Source organism: Peromyscus leucopus, chromosome 9, assembly GCF_004664715.2.
Source record: "Peromyscus leucopus breed LL Stock chromosome 9, UCI_PerLeu_2.1, whole genome shotgun sequence".
Classification (NCBI taxonomy): Eukaryota; Metazoa; Chordata; class Mammalia; order Rodentia; family Cricetidae; genus Peromyscus; species Peromyscus leucopus.
This window is the reverse complement of record NC_051070.1, coordinates 104,950,034-104,970,187: the sequence shown is the minus strand read 5'-3', so window position 1 is coordinate 104,970,187 and position 20,154 is coordinate 104,950,034. Positions and strand designations below refer to the sequence as shown.

At 38.9% G+C, this 20,154-nt stretch overlaps 1 protein-coding gene across 3 annotated transcripts in view; it reads left to right on the top strand.

Annotated features, from left to right (window-relative positions):
- The window catches only part of Wapl (WAPL cohesin release factor), a 67,688-nt gene that overhangs the window by 11,455 nt on the left and 36,079 nt on the right, over nucleotides 1-20,154 (top strand). For 2 of the 3 annotated variants that reach the window (XM_028878318.1, XM_028878320.2), the window contains exons 3-4: nucleotides 11,510-12,550; nucleotides 16,039-16,157. In XM_028878318.1, the coding sequence (XP_028734151.1) occupies nucleotides 11,510-12,550; nucleotides 16,039-16,157 (1,160 nt within the window). The remainder of the gene's footprint in view (nucleotides 1-11,509; nucleotides 12,551-16,038; nucleotides 16,158-20,154) is intronic. The other variant, XM_028878319.2, reaches the window with a different exon arrangement.

The window sequence follows — 20,154 nt, the reverse complement described above, 5'->3', positions numbered from 1 at the left end:
GTATAATGAATGGAATTATAGACAGTTGTGAGCTGCCATGTGGCTGCTGGCAATTGAACTTGGGTCCTCTGAAAGAGCAGCCAGTGTTCTTAACCTCTAAGCCATCTCTCCATCTCCAAGATATATTTTTGTAATACTTCACAGAACATTTTCCCCTGCATATATTGTCTACCCTTAGAACTGAAGAGTCATTTTAAAGGCGTGAGTCGTCACACCTGGTTATATTGGGTTTTGGAAGGGAGATCTAGGATTGCACTTAAATAAGTAACCTTGATTAGAGATAATAAATGTGAAATTAAGTATATAAATATTTGAAAATGCAGAATTACAAGGGTGGAGAGAAAAAGAAGAAACTGAAAAAGAAAGAAAGCTAATATGAAACAGCCAGAGCTACTGAAGGAAATGTAGCAGGTAATATGCTGCAGGTTTTGTGAAAGGCTCAACTGAATGGAGTTGGATTGCTGATACGAAAGTTTACTAAATGAGGATTTCACAGAGTGGTTGTGGGCTAAAGATTGAGAAAATTCATAGATGTTTTAATGAGAACTAGGACGGCTGGAAACAATTGTAGGAGGGATGTAGGAAAATCACAGGGGTAGGGCCCCAGCCTTCGTTCTTTACAGTGAAGCTGTTATCACCCTGACCCAGATGGATTAGGGAGATACCTGAGCTGTGTAGAAGAGGTCTATTTTAAGAGGAGCAGTATCCTGTTGAGGGTATGGACACACGAAGTTCAGCTTTAACCTAATTCTGATGTCTTGGGGGCAGCAGCTCCTTATGTGTAGTTTCTGTGGATAAGGGTAGAAGCCTAAGGATAAGTAAGGGCTGTTTCACTGATGGGAATGATAGGGAGTTGATTTCATTTTGGCTGTTTTGTGTAGTGGGCCTGCTAAGTACTAGTGCTGGTGCTGGTGCTGCTGTTTCTTTGCTTCTCATTGTTATACAAGATCTGGCTGATCATCTTCAGCTTCCAGGTGCTGGGATTATAGGTATGCCACACTGTGCTCAGTTTTTGAGTAGTATTTTTGAAATGGTTTTTAGTTTACTGTTTTGTTGTTATATTTTTTTTTCTTTTGGTACTAAGTATTGAACCTAGAGCCTGTAGATAAGCACTGTACATTGAACTACATCCCCCAACCCTCATTTATTTACTATATTATCTTTAGAATGATGTAATCTTGTGTTTTATTATTTTACCTTTCAAATGCTAATGTAAAATTGATTTACTGAGGAAATTGGGAGCTTTTCTCTTTTTTAAAATTTATTTTTAATTGCATTTAAAAAAAATTATGTGTATGAGTGCTCTGTCTGCATGTATGCCTTTATTCTAGAAGAGGACATCAAATCCCACTATAGATGGTTGTGAGCCACCGTGTGGTTGCTGGGAATTGAACTCAGGACCTCTGGAAGAGTAGCCAGTGCTCTTAACTACTGAGCCATCTCTCCAACGCCCTTTTTTTTAATTTGTTTGAGGCAGTCTCTAAGCTAAGCTGGCCTCAAACTTCTTCTGCAATAGAAAATGACCTTGAATTTCTGATCCTTCTTTCTCTCCCTCCCGAGTGCTAGTGTTTACATTCATGCACCATTCTGCCTGCCTGGCTTTATTCAGTGCTTGAAATTGAACCCAGGGCAGAGTCTAGTACATGCTAGGCAATAGGTCTGTCAACCAAGCTTCATCCAGAGCTCCTGGTTCATTAATGGTTCATTCTGTGGTTTTTTTTAGGTGCCAGTGATTAATATCTACTTGTTCTTTTGACAGTGAAAAGTTGCTTTCCTTCACTGAATACTTTCTATTTCTTTTTTGGGTGCTAGAACACAAGACTTTGAGTATGTGATCATACATTCTATCATTGAGCTGTACCCCCAACTTGCTTTTCCCCTAACCAGTTTATATACTGTATGTGACCCTAAAAACCCAAGCACACTTGGCAGAGTGTACTAACATAATTATAATCCCAGTATTTAGGACAGCAGGGCAGGGTAATCTCTAATTTGAAAGTAGCCCAGGTTACATAGTTCCAGGCCAGCCTTGATTACACACAGTGAGGTCTTGTTTCAAAGCAGCACATACATACAATGTGAGATATAAAATATTGGGGTATATGTGTATGTATGGTATATTATGCTTTTAGTCCATTTAAGGGGTAACTTTAAGATGTATGTCAATCAGTATTTGTAGATACTCCTTTTGTTTTTTAGTAGCCTCACACTTTCTTATTGTGTATGTGTACTTAAGCTGCCTTTTCTAAGGTTTTTGATCTTTGTTGCAAGTAAATGTTAAGTTTGAGGCCAGCCTGATGTACAGAGCGAGTTCCAGGATAGGTTCCAAAAGCTACACAGAGAAACTCTGTCTCGAAAAAGAAAGAAAGAAAAAAAAAGATTTTGAGTACCATGTTACCTGTGTTAGTATAATGGTGGGAGTTATTTCTAAAAGTGGTTTTGAAATGGCACATACATTTTAAAGATTTATTTTTTACTGTTTTAAATTATGTGTAGGTTTATGTGCCTGCATTTGGGTATGTGCACGTGAGTGCAGGTGCTGAGGAGGCCAAAGGCATTGATCCCTTAGAGCTGAAGTTACAGATGCTTGTGAGCCACCCGAGTGCTCTTACACTGGGCCATTTCTCGAGCCCCGGGTATATACATACTAAATTTAAATTGACAATGCCAGATTCCCTGCTAATAGTATGCACTCTTCCTTTCCCAAAGTTGGTGTTATCCTCTTGCTGTCAAAAACTTTACCTAGGTGAAAGGTAGAAAAATAGCCGCTTATTTTTTATGTTGGGCTTGTTTTCACTTTAGAGTCTGTAATATCTTTTACACATTTTTACTTGTACTTTGTTTATAATGGTATTGGTAGAATTTTCCTGCTGGGCGGTGGTGGCGCACGCCTTTAATCCCAGCACTCAGGAGGCAGAGACAGGCGAATCTCTGTGAGTTTGAGGCCAGCCTGGTCTACAGAGTGAGTTCCAGGAAAGGCGCAAAGCTACACAGAGAAACCCTGTCTCAAAAACAAAAACAACAACAAAAAGAATTTTCCTACTTAGCCCTTTACTCAGCCAGCTACCACACTCTCCCTAGGATGGTAGTATATTGTTAATTGTAGCTTTTTGGGTTATACTGTGCACTTACATTCTGAAATATGTTTTTAAGTGGTGTCATCTTAAAATGAACTCATGGTTGACAGTTTTTAGGGAGCTTTAGGGTGAATAGTGTTTGTTCACTAGGTAGATGAAATCAGGATTAGAGGGTTGAAACTTCTTAAGGAAGGGGAGAGAGGCCAAAGGTTAGGTTGAGGACTTGTAGCAAAAGAGCCCTCATGAAAATCCTAAAGGACAGGTTTTGGAGAACTTCCAGATAACTGATCGTGAGGCTTCCTGGAGGATGCTGTACCCTTCCCCTTGTGCCTTTCTATCTGGTTCTGTTTATTTACTTAACTTTTTTATGGTTTAGGAGACAGGGTCTTACGTAGGCCAAGAATGCTCTGGAGTTAGATATATAGCCAAGGATGACCATGAACTCCGAATCTTCCTGCCTTTACCTTTCAATTGTTTGGGTGTCACCATGCCCAGCAACTATTTTCTTCTCCTGATGGATGATTTGTTTAGAGACAGGGTCTCCTGTAGTCCAAGCTAACCTTAAATTCTGTGTAGCTAACGAAGAAATCTTCTGCCTCCACGTTTCAGGTGCTGGGATTACATACAGATGGGCTTCCTTGCCAAGCCTTTTTTCCTTTGGTATTTGGAGGTGCTGGAGTTTGAACAGAGGGTTTTGTGCATAATGGGCAAAGCTCTATTGTTGAGCTGTGTCCCCAGCCCAGATAAAGTCTTGATAAATTTAAATTTGTTTGTTTTCCTTATGGGCAATGCCTTTTGTATTTAAGAAATCCTTCTCAGGTGGGTATAGTGGTGTATGCCTGTAGTCCCAGTGCCTAGGAAGAGAGTTTGAGGCATCCTGGAGTCTGTTCTGAGCTTTAGGCCAGATGTGATTGTGTAAGCAAGATCTCAACAATAGCAACTACAAAAAAGTAACCAAAATGAAATTTTTCTCTGTCTGAGGCATATAGATTCCCCCCCCCCCCACTTCGTTTTTTCGAGACAGTTTCTCTGTGTAGTTTTGTAGCCTTTCCTGGATCTCGCTGGCCTCAAACTCACAGAGATCCGCCTGGCTCTTCCTTCCGAGTGCTGGGATTAAAGGCATGCGCCACCACAGCCCGGTTAGATTGTTACATTTTAAAAGTTGTACAATTTTCAGCCGGGGGTTGGTGGCGCACGCCTTTAATCCCAGCACTCAGGAGGCAGAGCCAGGCGGATCTCTATGAGTTCGAGGCCAGCCTGGGCTACCAAGTGAGCTCCAGGAAAGGCGCAAAGCTACACAGAGAAACCCTGTCTCAAAAACCAAAAAAAAAAAAAAGTTGTACAATTTTCATCTTCATCTCCTTTGAATGTTCCTTTTGCTTGCCTGTTTTTGGTTTTATTTTGTGAGATAGGTCTGATTCTGTTGCCCAGCTGGCCTCAGAATACCAATTTTTCTCAGTCTTCAGAGAGCTGGGCATGCCAGCCATGCCCTACACAAGCTCTTCAAATTAAGGAAATTGGCCTTCTTTTCTCCCTAGAAAAGACTTTTCATCTTTTATTAATTCTTTCCACTTTATATAATAACATTTTGTCATACTTAAATTTTGTATTTTATATAGATGACCACACCATATAAGGTTTCTTTGTGTATCTCCAGCTGTCCTGGAACTCTCTCTGTAGACCATCAGGCTGGCCTTGAACTCAAGAGATCCTCCTGCGCCTGCCTCCCTGAGTGCTGGAATCAAAGGCATACACCACTACTGCCTATTTTTGTTTTTGTTTTGTTTTGTTTGGCAACTTCCTAAAATCACATACCTTCCTCTCCATGTGTGTACACGTTTTAAATTACAATTTTATAAGATTTACAAAACCATGAAACTCCACTAATTTTTAAATTTTATTGAGGAATTTCACTTTACTCAAATATTGTCACTTATGTTTATAATCTGTTCTTTTATAGAGCTACAGGTTAACGAATACTGATACTCTTGTTTTTACATCTGTCTGTCTGTCTGTCTATCTATCTATCTATCATTTTTTTTCAAGACAGGGTTTCTCTGTGTAACAGCTCTGGCTATCCTGGAACTTTTTTGTAGACCAGGCTGGCCTCAAACTGAAACTCAGAGATTCACTTGCCTCTGCCTCCTGAGTACTAGAATTAAAGACGTGAGCTAACACCACTGGCTTCTTGTTTTTATTTTTACGATACCCCCCCCCACCCACACACACATAAAATTAAGAATCCTTCAAGAAAAAAATGGCCATTTAATCTTTCTTAGAGGATATAAGTTGAGACAGTTATTATGTAACATACTGGCTTTGAATTTATAATCCTGGATTAATAGGCTTGTGCCCTTACACTTGATGTCATCATTTAACTGACTTTGAAAAGGCAGAAGGATTTAAAAATTGTGTGTGTATGTGTGTAAACTTGTTCATACATGGAGGTCAAAGGTTAATTTTTGGGAGTTCCCATTCTATCACATAGGTCACAGGGAAGTCTTCAAGCTTGGAAACAAGTGCTGTTAATTACTGAGCTATCTTGCTGGCCTGTATTTTTTATTTAAGGCTGCTTACTGGTTTATATGGGGGTCTGGGAATTGAACCCAGGATCTTATGAATGCTAGGCATTATTTTACCATTGTAGAGGCAGTACAGAGATACTGAAAAACTAAAATTAAAAGATACTAAGTATCTGATGTAGATGGTAGGATGTGCACTTTTTGTCTGTTTCCTTGAATTTTATTGTGGCTGACTTTATTATGTTAGGCCTTAGGAATCTATTTCAAATAACTTATTGTAGATTAAAGAGGAGTTTAGGATAAAAACAGAAACTACTTGAAAAAAGATGTCAGAAATGGACTTTCTACACTAAATTAACTGCCTCTAAAACATGATTTTAACAAAAATTATCTCTACTAAAAATTCTGCTTTTTTAGGTTTTTCTATATCTTACATAATTGCAAAAGGGGAAAAAGCCCTAAAATGTTGATTATTTATTTTATATTTTTACTAAATAATAATTTTCCTCTAAACTTACTGGCCTGTAGAACTCATTATGCATTATGATGGTTAAAAGAAAGGCCTGGAGTTGAGAAAGAAACAGTAAAAGATGATCTGGGCATTGGGGGAACACCTGTAATTCTCTCACTTGAGTGGTGGAGGCAAGAGGGTCAGGAGCTGAAGGCCAGTCTGAGCTGCACGGAACCTTGTCTCAGAATATAAAATAAGGATATCTTAAGGGGTACAAAGAATGCTTAGAGCAGACAGTGATGGGAAAATGAATGCAGTCACTGAATATTCCATTACTTGAGAGCTGCCATATACTGAGAGAATTCTACACATAGTCTTATTGCTTCAGCCTGTATAAGAACAGCAGACCCTAGATTGTGGTTTTTGGGTTCCTTGCATGAAACTCTGGTATATAGGATAGAGAGGGAATGTTGATGAACTTTCAGGTTAAGATTCTGCTAAGAATTTTATTAAAAAGACCAGGGATACAACTCACTTATAGAACATCTGCCGAGTATCCACAAGGCCCTAGGTTCACTCACTGGGAGCATACTTGCATAGGAAAGGTAATTACAGAAGAGTCCTATACTGTGGCATAGTTTTTAATAGCTATGGTAATTTGTGATCTGTAAACTATCCTTAAGAGTATTGTCTTGCCGGGCAGTGGTTGTGCATGTCTTTAATCCCAGCACTTGGGAGGCAGAGGCAGGCTGATCTCTCTGAGTTTGAGGCCAGCCTGGTCTACAGAGTGAGTTCCAGGACAGGCTCCAAAGCTACACAGAGAAACCCTGTGTTGAAAAAAACCAAAAAGAAAAAAAAAAAAAAAAAAGAATATTAATCTTGCTGGGTGGTGGTGGTATACACCTTTAACCCCCCAGCACTTGGGTGTCAGAGGCTGGCAGATCTTTGAGTTCGAGGCCAGCCTGGTGTACATAGTGAATTCCAGGACAGTCATAGCTATGTAGTGAGACCCTTCTTCAAAAACCAAAAAAGAAATATATTACACATTTATCCTGATTTTGAGGCAGATTTTATTAGTTCTTTTTCTTAGGAGAAACTATCCTTAAGGCGTCTTGCTTAAAGGCATCTATCTATCCAATAAGTAACAGAGTAACAGACTGGAACTCAAGTCCCTAACCTGTTGTCTTGTTAGAGATAATTTTTATTTAAATGAACAGTTTATAAAACAGTAATACCTTGCCTTTCTGTGAAAATTCATCTTTTATTTTGTTCTCACTATCTTCTCTCTGTGTCTCCCCCTGCCTCCTTTTGTCTCCTTTGGCAGAGAGAGGGTCTGACTTTGTAGTTCAGACTGGCCTCAAACTTTTGATCTTCCGGGTTGGGGATTTAGCCAACTTTTGATCTTCCAGCTTCAGTCTCTAGGGTGCTGGTTTTACAAGTGGGCAGATCTTGCTTGTTTTAGTTAGGGTTTTCATTGCTATGTTGAAACACTATGACTATAAACAACTTTGGAAGGAAAGGATTTACTTTGATTACACTTTCACATCTTAGTCTATCAGGAAGTCAGGGCAGGAACCTGGAGGTAGAGGCCATGGAGGGATGCTTCTTACTGGCTTGCTCAGCCTGCTTTCTTATAGAACCCAGGATCACCAGCCCCGGGGTGTCCCCACTCAAAAATGGCTGGGCCCTCCCATATCAGTCACTAATTAAAAAGTGTTCTATAGGCTTGCTTACAGCCCAATCTTAGGGAGGTATTTTCTCCATCGAGGTTTCTTCCTTTCAGATGACTATAGCTTGTTTCAAGTCAACATACAAAAGTAGTTAGTTTTCCAGATAGAGAACCCAAGTTGTGGTCTCCATCAGGTCCCTCCCTTGGAGCTCAGGGAATCCATAGAAGAGGGTGGAGGAGGAATAATTGTGGGAGCCAGATGGGTCAAGGACACTGGGAGAGCACAGCCCACGGAATGAACTAAGCAGGGTTCCTGGGGGTTCACAGAGATTTGAGCAGCAACTGCAGAACCTTCATATGTCAGTGCTATGTCCTCTGCATATGTATTATGGCTGTTAGCTTGGTGTTTTGGGGGGAATCCTGACAGTGGGATTGGGGTGTCTCTGACTCTCTTGCCTGCTTTTGGGACCCTTTTCCTCCCACTGAGTTGCCTCACCTAGTCTTGATGTGAGGGTTTATGCCTGGTCTTATTGTGTCTTGTTGTGCCATATTCAGTTGGTGTTCTTGGGAGGCCCTCTCTTTTCTAGGGGAGAGGGGAGGTGGGAGGAATGGAGGGAAAACTGCTGTCGGGATGTATTATATGAGAGAAGAATAAAAAACAAAACAAAACAGAAAGCAACTAGCCATCGTTCTGTGTTGTCCCATTCCGTCCCGTCCTCCCCCCCACCCCCCAACACACACACATACACTTGGTACATAGATATTCCTTACAAATGGGTTTATCTGTTAGGAAGCTGGTCTTGATGTGGGAGGCCAGTTAAAAGTAGTTGCAATCTGTAGTTTTGGATAAGATGGTGATAACCATTCAAAAGCAAGTTAAGATTTTGTTATTGTTGGGAAGTTAAAATGAAAGGACACATTTTATATGCTAAAATACTGTTGTGAAGAACTTGGGCAGTTTTCCTTTGTAGAACTCTGTTAGTTAAATTAGCTTTTGCCTACTAGGTAATGTTTTAGAAGTTAAAAATCATGTACTAGAGTAATAATTCATTGTTGCTTTTGCTGTAGTGTGTGGATTGTTTACTACTGACTGATACTTAAATACTGTTTCCTTACTGAATACTGAGAACTTCCTTACGGAACTCCTTATCACTCTTCCTTCTAACAAGTTTACAAGGATAGGATAGCAGCAATACTCTTTAAGTCAAATAAAAGGCAACTTCTGAAATGCATAAGCACAGCTCATACACTGGAGTATAGGAGAAATGATAAAATAGTAATGTTTTAAAAACTAATAAAAGCTTATTTTTATATCTGTCTTTAAGTCAAAGGATGTTTACACTTAAAAGAGAAAATCTTCATTTTTGAGATAAGATATTAGAAGTGAGGTATTGTGCGCATGAATCAGGAAGATCACTAGTTTGAGGCCATTTTGGGCTCCAAAGGTGGAGATCCTTTCTTAAAATACAAAAACAAGCTGAGTGTGATAGCACATGCCTTTAATCTCAGCAGAGGCAGGTGGATCTCTGATTTTGAGGCCAGCCTGATCTTATCTACACAGAAAGTTCTAGGCCAGCCAGTACTACATAGTGAGAGCCTGTCTCAAAACCAAAACATAATACAACCCATTAACCACCTCCACAAAGTCCCCATAGTGGAATACTCTACAACTATAAAAATGAGATGAGGCCTGTGGCGCACCACACCTTTAATCCCAGCACTGGGAGGCAGAGGCAGGCAGATCTCTGTGAGTTCAAGGCCAGCCTGGTCTACAAAGCAAGTTCCAGGAAAGGCACAAAACTACACAGAGAAACCCTGTCTCAGGGGAAAAAAAAAAAAAAAAAATGAGATGATGAGGGCTGGAGAGATGGCTCACTGCATCATGGCACATGTGTACCCACACATACACAAATCAGTAAAAATGAGGTAGTTTAACTTAGTTACGTCTTATAGACATTTATGTAGTTTGAGCATATTAGAGATTTACTGAACAGAAACATTTATTTGAGTAATTCATTTAGGTACGCTGAAGTAGATAAACCATGTGTTTCCCTGTTGAACACAGGAGGAAGTTGGAGCTCTCAGGAAAGTTCTAGAAGATAGGACTCTTGCAGGAGAGCTATAGAACCAGCTTCACCTTGGTGTCACACTCCTAGACTCAGTTACCAGTGCTCTTTTCATTATAGAAACAGTAGCTTTACTTTTATACTTGACTTTGCTTATAACGACCCTTCCAAAGTGCTACATATCACCTTTTGTTTTTAGTTTTTTAAGGATTACTGATTGGTATATCTGACACTTAAGAAAACTATAGTTCATTACCCCTAGTGAGAAAAGTATGTAAAAAATAAGTACCTTGTTTATTTATTAGATGTCTCCTAAAGGTAAACAAATACAAATCTTGTTGGCGATTGAACTTAGGGCCTCATGCATGTTAGGCAGGTACTCTTATCACTGAGTTAAATCAGTACACTTTATCATTTTACTTTTTATTTTTGAGCCAGTGTCTTAAATTTACCAGGCTTGGAATACTCTGCTGGGATTAGGCCTGTGATAGTTAAATTATATTTAAACTCATTAAGTAGTATCAATTATATAGTGAATTCATCCATGGAAAACATTCCTTTTGACTGTTTTTGAAAGTGTGTTTATTAACATTTGTAAATAAACTGAGTGTCCTGGTGCATGCCTTTAATCCCAGCACTTGGGAGGCAGAGGCAGGTGGACCTCTTGAGTTTGAGGCCAGCCTGGTCTACATTATGAGTTCCAGGACAGCCAGAGCTGCATACTGAGACCCTGTTGAAACAATAGATTTGTAAATAGTTTTTCTTAAATGTAGATGATTTTTCTTGAGGCAGTTTTATTGTTTGGCATAGAGTAAATATTCACCGGTGTTTACCCATTAAAAATGCTCAGGGAATGATGAATCATACCATATTCAAATCAAGTTTGAATCATATTGCCATCTTTTACTTGAAAGGTAAAAAATTTTTTCTGATGATAAAAATTTAAGGCAACAAAAATTAATTCCCTACATATAAAATAGTCATGTTAAGGGCTGGAGAGATGGCTCAGTGGTTAAGAACACTGGCTGCTCTCCCAGAGGTTCTGAGTTCAATTCCCAGTAACCACATGGTGGCTCACAGTCATCTATAGTGGGATCTGATGCCCTCTTCTGGCATAAAGTCATATATGCACATAGAGCACTCATATAAAATAAATAAATTTTAAAAAAAGAAAGGCACTATAGCCACATAGATACAGAACCATGTTAAAACTTACATGATATTATGTGGCTTTTAGTATTAGAAGAAATACAGAAAGAACTAGAGAAGCTTCCTGCAAGCAGGTTTCTAGACAAAACTAATATACTGTATATACAGCCCTATTGCAGCTAAGTACAAATGCCTCTGAAAGGCCTTCATTCGTTGTTACATGAGTTTAAGTTCTACTAAATATCTTCTAATTTAAGCATAGTTACTTGAAAGCTTAAATGGCATCTAATGTCATCTTCACTTGATTCAGTTTCTTAATAATGCTAGAATTTCTTCTGAGTTCAGCATGACAGTTTTAAGAGCTTTGGGTGTTCATGGACAAGTTACAGGTTATGCAGCTATACATACAGAGTAGGAGAGCAAATGTCAAATGTGTAAACATTTTTTTTTACGATCTGAGATTATTGCAGCTATTTCAAAATTGTTCTGCACTACTGTTCTGAGCCCTGCTGTTTGTTAATTTGCATACTAATGACATTAATGTTTTTAACCTGTTATATTTTTCATTTTTATAGATAAGGTGGAGAATTTTAGTGAAGAACATGAAAAAAATAGTCACCATTTCCATAAAAATGCTGAAGATAGTACTAAGAAACACAGTACAGAAACCATAGTGGATTCTGAATATAAAGCTGACGAAATTAAGGAAACAAATGATACTTGGAATGCCCAGTCTGGGAAAAGATCAGAGTCTCCTGAAAGTTGTCCAAGCAAAGGACCTGTAAGAACAGGTTTATATGAGTGGGATAATGATTTTGAAGATATCAGAACAGAAGACTGTATTCTGAATTTGAACAGTGATTCTCTTTTGGAGATGAAGGATGAGAATTTAAAAAACCGATTGGAAAATCTAAATGAAGCCATTGAAGAAGATATTATACAAAGTGTTCTTAGGCCAAGCAACTGTAGGACGTACTGTAGGGCCAATAAAGCGAAATCCTCACAGGGAGCATCAAATTTCGATAAGCTAATGGATGGCACCAGTCAGGCCTTAGCCAAAGCAAACAGTGAATCAAGTAAAGATGGCCTGAATCAGGCAAAGAAAGGTGGTGTAAGTTGTGGGACCACTTTTAGAGGAACAGTTGGACGGACTAGAGATTACACTGTTTTACATCCATCTTGCTTGTCAGTTTGTAATGTTACCATCCAGGATACAATGGAACGGAGTATGGATGAGTTCACGGCATCCACTCCTGCCGATTTAGGAGAGGCTGGCCGGCTCAGGAAAAAGGCAGATATTGCAACTTCCAAGACCACTACTAGATTTCGACCTAGTAATACTAAATCCAAAAAGGATGTTAAACTTGAATTTTTTGGTTTTGAAGATCATGATGAGACAGGAGGTGATGAAGGGGGTTCTGGAAGTTCTAATTACAAAATTAAATATTTTGGCTTTGACGACCTCAGTGAAAGTGAAGAAGATGATGATGATGACTGTCAAGTGGAAAGAAAGACAAACAAAAAAAGAACTAAAACAGCTCCATCACCTTCCCTGCAGCCTCCCCCTGAAAGCAATGACAATTCCCAGGATAGTCAGCCTAGTACTAATAGTGCAGGTAAGAATTGTAAGATGTATATATAATAATATGTATTTAATATATGATTTATTTTTCAGGCTTCAATCAAAGACTAGACTCTTTCCTAGATACTTAGTTTTAGTATATATATATATATATATATATATATATATATATAATTTTAATTATATGTAGGTATGTGTGCCTGCATGTGGGTATATGCATGTGAATACAATTACCCTCTGAAGCCAGAGGCATTAGGTCCCCTAGAGCTGGAGTTAGAGTTGTAAGCTGTCTGACATGGGTGCTGAAAACTGAACTCCAATCCTTTGGGAGAGCAGCAAATTTTCTAAACTACTGAGCTTTCTCTCTAGCCTTACTTTGTTATATTACACTTTAGTAGAAGCATCTATTTAGAACCTGTGTATTACCTTATGCAAAGGTATAGTATTTTACATATAAATTTTTAGGTCTTAAGTTATGGTAGACTGGGAGTCTTACATGTTTTAAACCAGTGACTAGCATTTAAGATTTTTAGTTTTGGGTTGAATTCCAAACCAGGGCCTCACACGTAATAAGCAAGCTCTCCCACTGAAATATAACCCTAGGCTAGCATCTGTGAATTTATGTGAGAATTTTAAACTATTCAGTCTTTGAGACAGAGATACCAAACATCTTGTTTTAGCTTTGAAAATCCAAATGCAATGAAGACATAAGGATAGATTTTGGACATTTAGTACTGTACTGATAACAGATGGTCTTAATGAGGGAAATACTCGAAAGAAATTAATTAAACCCTTTGTAAGTAGCACAAAACAAAAAAAAATTTCTTTTTTTGCAACATTCTCAAACCCTCTTAAATTATGGTTTCATAAAATTGAAAAGTACGCTGGGCAGGTGAATCTGTGAGTTCAAGGCCAGTCTGGTCTACAGAGTGAGTTCCAGGTCAGTCAGGGCTACACAAAGAAATCCTGTCTGAGGAAAACAAAACAAAGGATTGAAAAGTACTAGGTAAGTATTCTCTTTTAATAATGAAAATTTGTCTTTTAAGATTGTAGGCCCAATGATAAGGTTCTCCTAGGAATTGAATCTCTAGTGAGAGATAGATACAAATAAAATAGGTAGCTCTGCTATAATTAGCCGTAACAAGGGCTATGTGTAGAGGATTCACTGTTAAGTGAGGAAGAATTTGTGAAAACTACTAGAATAAAGGGTCTTTTCAGCCAAGTACAGCTTTTCTATATTGGTTTAATTGTTTAAAAAGCTCTTGTCCTGCTAAGATTGTAGAAGTTTGTAATTGTGAATTAGAATTTCCATTGTATTTGTGAATTTAGATTCTCAAATAGAGTATATCATACTTGATACTACCTGCTACCTAGCTGTTTTGGACCTAAAAAATATTTGCTTGATTAGAATTTATTTCTGGTGTTGGGGGTGATTTGTACAGGAGAGAGATGCTCTACCACTGAGTTGTTACACCCTCAGCCCTGATGATTCTTCCTGTTTTAAACTGGAATTAAAGCAGAAGCTTCTAGAGCCTCTTCACCCCCTAAAAAAGTATAGTTAACATTGATCCACCATTGTCATCATCAGCCTCTTCTGGGAGATGCAGTTTGCAGCAGCCCTTACTAGACTTGAGATCTGGCACCTAATGCTGTCAGGACCTGCACTTTTTTTTTTTTTTTGTCCTGCTGCAGGGTATTTGACTTTTAGTCTCATTTGTCTAGTAAGTTATTATTCTCATCTGCGATTTCAAATCTGTCTTTATATCTTGGAATAATAGAACTTTAATTCTGAAATGTGAAAAATAGACTCACTTTGAGAAATAAAGTTGACATTGAACATTTGAAAGCTAGAGACCACTTGGATGAGAAACACCAAGTTGCAATTGAGTCTTGATATAATGTGCGAACCAGTAATCATTTTTAAAAGTTGAGGTAGAGAAAGGTCTTCCCTTTCTTCTTATGTGTTAAAAGAAAATGTTTATAACCATTTAGGAAGTAACCTAATCCTTCAGTAGTTTTATGTGAAGGCTCATGAGTCATTGAACTGCATTGTACTAGCCAAAAAAAACCCCTGTTATTTTGTTTTCCTCCTGACTCAGCCTCCCAAGTGCTGGGATTATGGCCTCTGCCACCACACCCAGAGGTTTTGCATTTTAAAATTTAGTCCTTTATGGGGCTGGAGAGATGGCTCAACAGTTAAGCATGTTTGTTGTTCTTGCAGAGGGCCTGGTTTCAATTCCCCAGCATCGTTGTTCACGACCATTCGTAACTTTAGTTCTAGGGGAGCTGATGCCTTTTCTTTTCTTTCTTTCTTTTTTTTTTTTTTTAAGATTTATTTATTTATTATGTATACAGCACATATGACTGCAGGCCAGAAGAGGGCACCAGATCTCATTACAGATGGTTGTGAGGCCACCATGTGGTTGCTGGGAATTGAACTCAGGTCCTCTGGAAGAGCAGTCAGTGCTCTCTGAGCCATCTCTCCAGCCCCTGATGCCTTTTCATTTCTGCAGGTTCCCAGGCAGGCATGTGGTTCACATGCATACATATAGGCAAAGCACTCACGCGTAAAATAATCTAAACATTTTTTTTTTTTTTTTTGGTTTTTCGAGACAGGGTTTCTCTGTGTAGTTTTTTTTGGGGGGAGAGGGGGTTCCTGTCCTGGATTTCACTCTGTAGACCAGGCTGGCCTTGAACTCACAGAGATTTGCCTGTCTCTGCCTCCCGAGTGCTGAGATTAAAGTCTTGTACCACTGCCACTGGCTAAATATTTTTTTTAAGTGGTTATCTTTGTAGAAGCCAGCAGCCTCTTATACAGCTTGAACAATGTCTCTGACCTTTGAAAGCCACACCAAAAGCTACTTATCTTACATTAAAGCACTCTATACCCAGGCTAGCACAAATGCATGCAGTGGGTACTGGAAGCATATAGTGTTGACACCAGACTACCTGGCTTTGGATTCTGGCTCTTCCTAACTGGCTTCCAGCAAGTATTCTTTTAATGCAACATGATTTCATGAACTTAAAATCTAGAAAAATGTGAAACTTAGGTATCACTTGATATTTATATGAATTTGTGTAAATTTTATATATCTAGCATCTGTATATATCTGGCAGTTATAAGATCTATGAAGTTCAATTTTTATTTTGGAAAAAAAATTAAGTCAGGTATGGGTGTTGCATGTCTGTAATTTTAGTATTTGGGAGGCTGAAGCAGGGGGATTGCCATGAGTTTGGAGCCAATTTGGGATATCTAATGAATTCCAGGCCAGCCTGGGCTAGCTACATAGACCCATTCTCAGTAAAAGAGAAAATATTTGGTTTTTCTGTTAACAAAATTAAAACTAGAACACGTGTACCAGCCAGGTTTTGTAGTAGAGGGTGAGGGTTAGAGTGCTTTTTCAGCCATTACTACTTTTTGTCATTCATTCATTCATCCCCCAACACTATGCTTAGAAATGGCCTTAGTTTTCTGATAATTTGAAATACTAGAAAGCTAGCTAGTTTTGATTACCGTTTCAGAAAACTTGGATTTTACAGAGGACTTGCCTGGTGTGCCTGAGAGTGTGAAGAAGCCCATAAATAAACAAGGAGATAAATCCAAGGAAAATACCAGAAAGATTTTTAGTGGCCCCAAACGGGTAAGTAAAACACTATATTGGTGGTTATTTTATTATTTATCATTAAAGGTTTCATGTTTTAGTTAGTTTTCTATTACTGTGAAGAGATACCATGACAACATTGAATCGGAGCTAATTTACAGTTGAGAGGTTCAGTCTGTTACCATCATGGTGGGTCATGGTGGTGTACAGGCAGACCTGGTGCTGGAGAGGGAGAAGAGAGCTCTACATCTCGTGCAGGCAACAGGAAGTGGTCTGAGACACTCACTGTGTGACTTGAACATATAGGAGACCTCAAAGCCCACCCCCACGGTGACACACCTACTCCAACAAAGCCACACCTCCTAAAGCCAGGTGGTGGCACATGCACTCAGGAGGCAGAGGCAGGTGGATCTCAGAGTTGGAGGCCAGCCAGGGCTGTGCATAGAGAAACACTGTCTCTTGGGATGGGGGTGAGGTGGGGCACATGCTACTGCCTTTGGGGCCCATTTTCTTTCAAATCACCACAGCTCAACTTAATTTTTTATTGGGACATTACCAGCACCCATCTTGGCAATGTTTCTCACAAGATACCTGTAAATCTTTTTCTTTTTTCTTTTTTTTTCTTTTTTTTTTTTTTTGGTTTTTCGAGACAGGGTTTCTCTGTGTAGCTTTGCGCCTTTCCTGGAGCTCACTTGGTAGCCCAGGCTGGCCTCGAACTCACAGAGATCCGCCTGGCTCTGCCTCCCGAGTGCTGGGATTAAAGGCGTGCGCCACCAACGCCCGGCACTTTTTTCTTTTTTTTAAATACACCATTTTATGAGAAGTTGTGTATATCTATATAGGGATATATAGAATTACAAGTTACTTTTCCATGCTCTAGAATATTGATTGTTGAAGCTTACAGTCATGAGGCTGGTGGGAACTAAGGCTTGTTGCTGGTCTGCCTTGTAATAATAGTCTTCTATCACATATTGCCCAGATAGGACCAACATTCAAAATACAGTTTCTACTAAATTCCAGTTGCTTTCTTTCTCTTTTCCCAATTTTTTTTGGAGGGGGAGGGTGGTTTCCAGACAGGGTTTCTCTGTGTAGCTTTGGAGCCTGTCCGGGATCTCGCTCTGTAGACCAGACTGGCCTCGAACTCACAGAAATCCACCTGACTCTGCCTCCTGAGTGCTAAGATTAAAGGCGTGCACCACCACCACCACCACCACCACCACCACCACCACCACCACCTGGCTTTTCCCATTTGTTTTAGATAAATACCTACAGCCATACCATTGTCCAGCTTTTTCAGTAGCTGCAAACTATTTTGCATTTCATTTTATATTCTCATTAGCAGTACAGGTTGTATAAATTTCCCCCCGTATCCTTGCCAACATTTACTTTAAACAAAAGCTACTGTAGGCTAGGTATGGTGGTACATGCCTTTAAGCTTAGAAGGGCAGAGGCTGGCAAATCTCTGATTTTGAGGCCAGTCTGGTCTAAGTAGTAAGTTGAAGGCCAGCCAAGGATATATAGTGAGATTCTGTTTTCAAAAAAAGCTACCTTGAAGGTATGGAATAGTTATGCTTTGATCTTCATTTCTATAATGACTACTGAATTAGAAACTCTTTTCATATACTTGTCATTTGTGTGTATATATATCGTGTATTTATGTTTTCATGAGTGTGTCTGCATGTACCTGTTGATGCCAGAAGATTGAATTAGGTCTTCTCTATTTTTCCCTGTCTTATTGTTTTGAGACAGTGTCTCACTCAACCTGGAGTTCACAGATTCAGCTAGACTTCTACTGTCCAGCAAGGCCCAGGGATCCTCCTTTCTCTGCCTTTCCAACTCTGGGATTACAAGCGTGTGCTGCTGTGCCAGCTTTTATGTAGGTGCTGGAATTGAACTGAGGTGGTCACGCTTGTATGGCAAGTGCTTTTCTGACTGAGCTAGCTCCCTAGCTCCATTTGTCCGTGTTTTGAGAAATGTCTAATTGAGTCTTTTGTTCTTTTTTTAAAATTTTTTTTTTTTTTTTTTTTTTTTTTTTTACTGTTTAGTTGTAGGAGTTCAGTATATTTCTCTCTCTCCTCCCTCCCTCCCTCCCTCCCTCCCTCCCTCCCTCCCTCCCTCTCCCCCCCCCCTCTCTGGTTTTTCGAGACAGGGTTTCTCTGTGTAGTTTTGCGCCTTTCCTGGATCTCACTCTGTAGACCAGGCTGGCCTTGAACTCACAAAGATCCACCTGCCTCTGCCTCCCAAGTGCTGGGATTAAAGGCGTGCGTCACCACCGCTCGGCTCAGTATATTTCTCAAAAAATTAAAAGTAAAACTACCACATGACCCAACTGTCTCACTCTTGGGAATATACACAGAGAACTCCATACCCTGCTATGCAGATAATTATGTCCCCATATTCTGCTTTATTCACTGTAGCAAAGGATTTGGAATCAGCCTGGTTGTCCATGAAAAGATGAATGTATATGTATATATGTGTGTGTGTATATATGTGTATATACATATATATATATATATATATATATATATATATATATATATATAAATATAAAATGGAATACTCTTCAGCTGTATAAGAAAAATGTAATAAATTTGCAGGAAAATGGATGAACTTAGATTAGAATGTATAATATTAGCTGAGGTCATATAATCTTAAATTAATGCCTAATTCATACTCTGTTTTCATTAGAAATCCTCAGGATGTCTTTCAGTTACCTTCCCCAGACCTTCCAACCAGAATCTTGTAGCAGTTTGGTATATTTTGTCCTCACAAATACCTTATTTAAATAGATTCTTATTTAAAATAATCCCTTTCACTTATTTTTATTAGGAGGCTGTGATATTTGTCTTTAGGACTACTCCACACTTAGAAGTTATCTATAATCCCCTTGGTTTTTAATTTGCTTCACTATTTGTGTAGGAAGGTGTAAATTAATAAATATATATTTATTATATAACATAATAACTATATAATAAATATAAATATATATATCCTGGACTAGATTTTGGTTAAACTTTTTTTTCTTTTTGCAGGACTTCATTGGTTATAATTGTGTGTGTTTCTTTACCTTTGAAGCTCTATAATTTCTGGTTATTCCACTCTTAATATATTTTCATTTATCCCTCCACCTACTTTCTACAGTATGGGGGATTGAATCTAGGGCCTTGTATATGTATTCTTGGCCTTTAATACTGTTTGAACAACTAACAAAGGCTTTGATCATGAGCTTTGTTTAAAACAAAGGCACATTTTCCTTTTTATAATTTTATTAGGTCTATTCTGACACCATGTGAATATCTTATTCTGCATTATATCATTTAACTCATTGTTGCTTGCATCTAGTATTGAGCCTTGTCTTAGTTACTGTTTATTATTGTGAAGAGACACCTTGACCAAGACAGCTTATAGAAGGAAGCATTGCATTGTGAGCTTGCTTACAGTCTCAAGGGTTAGTTCCTTATTGTGGCAGGGAGAGTGGCAGCAGGTGGGCAGGAATGGTGCTGGGGAAGGAGCTGAGATCTCATATCTGATCCACAAGTTGCAGGCTGAAAGAGGGCAGCGGGGAGGGAGACATGCACACTTGAAACTTCAAAGCCCACTCCCAGTTATACACCTTTTAGAAGGCCGTACCTCCTCCTTCTTCCTAAACCACGCTGTTGCTGTGATTGAACATATTCACACATGAAGCTGTGGACACTGTTCTTACTCAAACCGTCATAAACCCTGTCGCTGTCTTTTGTTACACGACAGTTGCAGACTGGTGAAAAACCTTCAGATTGCTGCCTCTACTTTGAGAAGAATAGTAGTAAATAGTGTAAGGAATAGTGTAAATAGTCTCTCACACCATTGACAGATTAAATGTATTACTTATTAGCATTGTTCATAATATAGTAAGCCATGAGTGACATCACTTTTATGGCAAATCTAAAAGAAAGAGGCAAAGTGTTGAGAAATAGAATAATGGCACCGAGGCAAAGGAAATGGGGAGATGTTGGAATAATCATCCAAAAGGTACAGTGAAGTAGAATTAGTAAAT